Consider the following 7,477-nt stretch of genomic DNA (forward strand, 5'->3'; position numbering starts at 1 on the left):
CCCCCCCCCCCCAATAACAAGGGGGGGAAGGTTCAGATTACATATAATCCATCTGGACCGTTGTGCCATTCAAAACACATTATTATCGTTTATTATTTTTTACAAACAAGCGAACTACAATACTCTCTTATTTTTCCATGCTCTACTCCTTGTGGTCTTTCGCTGTTAATTCGCTTTACCCTCTCCGCTACTACATCAGCCAGTACTCTTAAATATTCAGTTATGCTGCTATGTATCTCTGTATTTCAGACCTACCGGACGACTGGAGAAGCCTCACAGTTCCAACCTTTCCACGTTCGCCCCACCCATTCACCTCTTGCTTCCGACACTTAATAGCTAAAGGGAGGCAATTCCTTCATAAATTACCGGCAACTCTTAAAGGGAAGTAATTCATCAAACTTCCGGACCGTCGAAATGAAATAGCAGCCAAGTTTCACTTTTCGGCAACTTTGCTCGAAGCAAGTTCATTTATGTTCGTTGTATTAAGGTAAAAACCATTGAAATTTGTCAACATGTGTGACGTAATGGACTTAGAGTGCCCTTCATGTGGTGAGAGAGCCATCATGAGGGACTATCACGGAACAGATGAACATTATGTTTGCGTTGAATGTGGGTCTCTTGTCGAAAATTCTGGTTTAGTTTCAACGAAATATGATGTTGGAGGTGAAATTAAACAGGTAACAATTGTTGATTTATCCTTCCCTATCTGTATATTGTCTAGTCTTCGTTTTATTTTCCTATTTTTGTATACACAAGTCTCCAATATTCGGTTATTTTCCGACAAATGCTTAAGTTGGTGACGCAGAAACTTTGTTTTATGTATCATGTTAACACATCTTTCAAATCAATATCTACACAAAAGGCGGTAAGCTGGCAGAATTGTTAACACGCCGGGTAAAATGCCTAACGGTATTTCGTACACCTTCACGTTCTGGGTTCAAATTCCGTCGAGGTCGACTTTGCTGTTCTTCCTTTCAGGGTCGATAAAATAAATACCTGTTGAATGCTGGGTGTCGAAAATCGCTGTCCTTGTGCCAGAATTTGAGACCAATATCTACACAATCAATCTATTTATCTATCTACCTTCCTTTTTACCTGTCTTCCTTCTCGATATATTTCTGTCTGTCTAGCTATCTTTCTTCCTTCTCTCCTTTCTTTCGGTTTTTTTTTCCACACAAATATCACAAGGTATTATTGGTTCAAGAATGTCAGTTTTGTTGTCGTTGTTTACATGTTTCATCAATATAATGTGCATATCCTTCTCCTCATTACCATCATCGTCATTTTCACATCCACTTTTCCATGCTTGCATGGGTTGGATGAGTCCGTTTGAACCTAATATCTCCGCACTTGCTGCAGCTCTTCTCATCTTGATGGTAAGATCCAGCATCCTGAGCTCACACTCAGTTTTACGCAGGTTTACCTTGGTTTCCCTCTTATGTATAAATGCACACATACATATGCATGCATACAACTCATATGCATACATCTATATACACATGATGCATGCATATACATGCATGCAACCATATACATGCACACTCACTAGGCTTCTGCACAATTTCTATTTAACAACTTCCACTTGCAAGGTATTCATCAAGCTGAAATCCAATGTGCCATTTAGTCTGATTGATCCAAGAACCAGCTATTCTTGTGCCCAGTTTTGGCCTTTTCATCATCATCATCATCGTTTAACGTCCGCTTTCCATGCTAGCATGGGTTGGACGATTTGACTGAGGACTGGTGAAACCAGATGGCTACACCAGGCTCCAATCTGATTTGGCAGAGTTTCTACAGCTGGATGCCCTTCCTAATGCCAACCACGCATTCATATTATTATCATTATTATTAAAGCAATGAGCTGGCAGAATTGTTAGCACACCAGGTGAAATGGTTGATTTTGCCATTCATCCTTTCAGAGTCGATGAAATAAGTACCAGTTATACACTGGGGCCGAATATCCCCCTTCCCAAAATTTCAGGCTTTGTGCTTATGGCAGAAAGGATTATTATTATTGTCGAGCCAAGTGAGATTGTAGTGATGGCTGATGCCAGTCTTACGTAACTGACACCTGTGCTGGTGGCATGTAAAAAGCACCCACTACATTCTTCAAGTGGTTGGCATTAGGAAAAGCATCATCATCATCGTTTAACGTCCGCTTTCCATGCTAGCATGGGTTGGACGATTTGACTGAGGACTGGTGAAACTGGATGGCAACACCAGGCTCCAATCTAAATTTGGCAGAGTTTCTACAGCTGGATGCCCTTCCTAATGCCAACCACTCAGAGAGTGTAGCAGGTGCTTTTACGTGTCACCTGCACAAAGGCCAGTCAGGCGATACTGGCAACGGCCACGCTCGAAATGGTGTCTTTTATGTGCCACCCACACAAACCATAGAAACCATGCCAAATCAGGCTGGAACTTGGTGCAGCTTACCAGTTTTCAGTGAAACCATCCAATCCATGCCAGCATGGAAAACAGACATTAGAGGACAATGATTATTATTATCAATATTATTATTATTATTATCATTATTATTTTTATGTTTTCTAAAGTATTGGGTTTTGACTTTTGAAGTATTTTCTCTTATTTTTTTTTCTAGTTTGTTCCGTCCAAAGTCGGTCAGTCAAAGACCTCTAAATGTCCAGGATTTCAAAATTTGGTATCTTACTTAGAAACAATTTGTCTTCTGCTGAAAGTCTTACCAGAAATTGAAGAACTTGCTAAGGACCATTTCAACACATTATACAATTTACACGTTGTGAAGTATAAAGGTATGGAATCCAAGGAGTATTTAGTCCTTGCTTGTGTCTACATCAGCTGTCGACAGCACAATGCTCTGTACACCCTGCTGGAGATTGCTAAGCTGGCCAGGTGCAACGTATTTAATCTTGGCAATGCTTACAAGACTGCTGTACAGTTACTTGGACTGAGTCTGGAACAATCTGGAATTGGTGCTCTGAGCCGGCAGCTGTTCTCACAGTCGAATCTGACAGTTCCTGTTATTTCTCGTGCTCACGAGTTGCTTCATCTCAGCAACAAATTTTGGTTGGTTAGCGGGAGAAATCCAGTTGGGTTATTGCTGGCTGTTTCATATATATCATGGAAAACTGACAAACCTATGGAGCGGTGCAAAATATCTGCTCAGAAATATTGCAAAGAGCATAAACTGACTTTCTCTCCAATGGTGAAGCAAAGAATTAGTGAAATTGAGAAAGTGTTGTTCCATCTCGCTCTGGAATTGCCTTGGGTGAAAACAGAGCCAATCAAAGAACGGTTGCCGTTTCTAGTGAATGATATACTTAATTATCAGAAGTCTTTGATTTTGGAAATGGAAAGAAACATAAATAATGAAAAAAACAATGAAGAACAATTTCCATTCATTTCCAAAAATAATTATGGAGAAATTCTTCCCCCTATTATGAAGAAAAAAGTGAAAAAGGTTGAAGAATCTGAACCTTATTCAGTTGCCTTAGTTACTTGCTGTGATAAAAGTGACAGTGAAGATCTCGACCGACTTAATGTAGATGACTATATCAAGTCAGAGAAAGAAATTGAAGCTTTGAAGAACTTAGAATGAAAAGAAGCTCTTGTATAGGAAATAAGTCTGGTATTTTCTGAAAGCTGCATGCATGTGGTTGAGTCATGATGGCCATCAGATTAGCAGTAAGGAATCCAAGTTCTATCACTGATGTTTGCAACAGGCAATTTCACTACCCTGGGTAAAATTAATCTTTTATCAGCTAAATGCTACAGAAACTGGAGATTTAAAATATAGCTATACCAGTTGTTGCGGTTCAGAATATGATGAAATCAATATATGTGAGAGAGGATTCTACCGTGCCTATGATTGAACAAAGGAGCTCCAATATAGTTGCTCTGCTTACTAGAAATAGCTACTAAATAACCCTCAAATCACTTCCTAGCATCATGTAATCCTGCCTATTGCTAAAATAACAGAATACTTATAACTGTTAAGCTTTTGATTGTAGATATACTCAATCACAAGTGACCTGGGTTTAACGCTTTAACAGTTCAACTGGCTATATCCGGCCCAAATATGCTATCTGTTTTATGTTCAAACCAACCAGATCCTGCTTCTCATACCTACACTACAGTGTCATTTCTAAAGAAATACTATCACTTCATTGAAATCTTGAAGCTATGAGAAAATGTATGATTAATCCAAAGCAATGTGAATAAATAAGCATTGCATTTGACAAAGTGATCTGAATGCTAAAAGGTTAATCGATAACTATTACCTTTTATCATGCCAAGGGAGATAGACTGTGTCTATTTATCCAGTCAAGATCTACGCATCATATTTATTTTACTCAACATCTACATACTGTGTCAATCCATGCAGTCAACATCTGTTTATTGTTTGTGTCTATCCAGTAAACATCTACACACTGTGTCTATTTATTGACTCAACATTTACACACTGCATCTGGCCATATAGTCAACTTCTACACTCTGTTTATCCAGTTAATATCTATACCAAGTGCTTATCTATCTAGTCAACATCTACATACTCTGCCTATTAACCCTTTCGTTACTGTATTCATTTTGAAATGCTCTGTGTTTTTTTCAGTTACTTCAAATATTAGAAAGAATTTAGTAAAATAACTTAGTTATCATTAAGCTGGTGTTAGGAACATAAATTGTGACTAAGGTTTGGTGGAAGATCTTAATTCAAAACTTATAAAAACAAGACATTTGAACTACAGAGCCAGAGGCGGTTTCAGCCGGGTTGGTAATGAAAGGGTTAATCCTGTTAACATCTACAAGTTGTCTGTCTTTCCATCCTACATTTACATACTGTGCCTCTCTGATCAAAAACACAACATTGTCTATCTCGCTACCCAGTCACCATATGCACACTCTTCTAATATCAGAGTAAATTTTGTTGTTAGACAAAAGACTAATGTTTCAGACAGAACCTTTGATTGGAGAGTGATAGTCACAATACTCCCAAGTAATCTTCGATCCCCTACTTAGACATTTCAATTCCCCAAACTACTCCCTTAACAACTCCACAGTAAAGTCACCTTACTCGGCCTTCATCTGGAAATACCAAGAAAAAAACTCACATCTTTACTCTAGGTGTTATTGGACACCTTTTTCTTCCAGTCTATTTAGACCTTCAACTCTACCATTTCCTCCATCTCCAGCCATTAAAGCTTTTTCTCAATATCTTTTCACTGTATACGATATATGAGTTGGACATGTCTATATATATTTATGAGGCGGTGCTGAAAAGTTCTTGGCTTTGGGTAAAAGAAAATACAGGAGGGTCAGTTAATTAGGATTTTATTTATCATATTCTCCTCTCAGATTCACACATTTATTGCAGTGGTCCTTCAGTTTTTCTAAACCCTGTAAAAGAACTCAGAAGGTTGAGCTTTCAACCAGGACTTTCATGATACCCTTAAATCCCGGAACTTTTCAACACCCCCTTGTATGTATGTATGTGTGTATATATATCAGATGGGACCTCGATGACTGCTATGAAGCAGGAAAGTATACTAGCCCCTCTATATATATATTTAATACTCAATATTTCATATATTCAATAAGACATTCAATACTTCATTTAATTTTACTATTTATATTATATATTCCATATTCTATATCCCACATTAATTTTATAAGAATATAAATAAAACATAAAAAACAGACAGAGTTGGAACTCTTTTAAATAATATATATATATGCCCAAAACATTAGATCTCTTCTCTTCTTCACTCTGGATAATATTTTCACCACTTTTTGAGCAGTTTGCATAACTATTTACCAATTCACTAGAATCCTTGAGTTCTTCTCTTTTACTATATACACATTGTCTAGCTTTCTAGCAATCCAATCAACATGTTTGTACTGTGTATATCCATCTGGCTCTCAAGTCTATATGTATACACACACAATGTATATTTATCTACCTATTGAGTCCATATATATAAATATAGCATGGCTCAGTGGTTGAAGTGTTGGGCTCGCAATCATGAGGTGGTGAGTTCGATTCCTGGACCAGGCTGTGTGTTTTGTTCTTGAGCAAGACACTTTATTTCATGTTGCTCCAGTTCACTCAGCTGTAGTAATGAGTTGCGATGTCACTGGTGCCAGGCTGTATCAGCCTTTGCTTTCCTTTCGATAACATTGGTGGTGTGGAGAGGAGAGGCTGGTATGCATGGGCGACTGCTGGTCTTCCATAAACAATCTTACCTGGACTTGTGCCTCAGAGGGTAACTTTCTAGGTGCAATCCCATGGTCATTCATGACCAAAGGGGGTCACATGTATATATATATATATATATATATATACATGCATACATACATATATACAACTACAACATTGATTTTTCTGGAAACTTTAGTTCCGAAGCTTTTCCAGATTATTAATTTTTTTTTCCAAACCAGGGCTAATTATCTAGGTTAACACACTCTAAGTTAAATGCATATTAAATTCATTTAAATATTATGTCTAGAGAGGGTCATTATGCCAATTAAATAAACACACGTACTGGTTCAATACTACTTCTTTATTTCACCAATAGCTATTCACAGCGAAGATCTTACAAACCAAATATGAAAAGAAATTTATTTCAATAATTAAATGAAATACAGCTACCTATACATTAATGTAAACTAGTGCAGATTATAAGAGGTTCTGAAACCCTCAGTGTCTGGAAAGTTAGTGTTTTACCTGTACAAGCTGTTTTAATCTAGCTAGCTAGCCAAACAGTATATACACAGTGTGTGTATATTTGTAAGTATCAAGTCAATGTCTACACTGTGTTGATGTCTCTAGTGACCTTTGGTAATATGCTGCGTTTGAGAAGACCTGTCAAGCCAAGTGAAATTGTAGTCGTGACCAATGCCAGTGTCATGTAACCGGCACATAAAAAAGCACCCATTACACTCTTGAAGTGGTTGGTGTTAGGAAGGGCATCCAGCCATAGAAACCATACCAAATCAGATTGGAACCTGGTGCAGCCCTCCAGCTTACCAGCTTCAATCAAATCATCTAACCCATACCAGAATGGAAAGCAGACATTAAATGAAGGAACTGATAATGATGACAACACTATGTTGACCTATCTAGCTATCTAGGCAAAATATATATATTATATGCACACAGTGTTCATCTAGGTAGCTATCCAGCCAATATACACATACACACTCATCATCATCATCGTTTAACGTCCGCTTTCCATGCTAGCATGGGTTGGACGATTTGACTGAGGACTGGTGAACCAGATGGCTACACCAGGTTCCAATCTGATTTGGCAGAGTTTCTACAGCTGGATGCCCTCCCTAACGCCAACCACTCCGAGAGTGTAGTGGGTGCTTTTATGTGCCACCGGCATGAAGGCCAGTCAGGTGGTACTGGCAACGGCCACGCTCAAAATGGTGTATTTTACGTGCCACAATATATATATATATATAGATATCCATATATATATTATTTATCCAT

At 38.1% G+C, this 7,477-nt stretch overlaps 1 protein-coding gene across 1 annotated transcript; it reads left to right on the forward strand.

Annotated features, from left to right (window-relative positions):
- The first annotated feature begins 378 nt into the window (after nucleotides 1-378).
- Nucleotides 379-5,681, forward strand: LOC106877603 (transcription factor IIIB 50 kDa subunit). The gene is made up of 2 exons (XM_014926548.2): nucleotides 379-677; nucleotides 2,603-5,681. The coding sequence occupies exons 1-2, from the start codon at nucleotides 513-515 to the stop codon at nucleotides 3,578-3,580; spliced, it is 1,143 nt and encodes a 380-aa protein (XP_014782034.1). The 5' UTR covers nucleotides 379-512; the 3' UTR covers nucleotides 3,581-5,681.
- The last annotated feature ends 1,796 nt before the right edge of the window (nucleotides 5,682-7,477 follow it).

The sequence above is a fragment of the Octopus bimaculoides genome, chromosome 22 (genome assembly GCF_001194135.2).
Source record: "Octopus bimaculoides isolate UCB-OBI-ISO-001 chromosome 22, ASM119413v2, whole genome shotgun sequence".
In the NCBI taxonomy this organism is placed as follows: domain Eukaryota; kingdom Metazoa; phylum Mollusca; class Cephalopoda; order Octopoda; family Octopodidae; genus Octopus; species Octopus bimaculoides.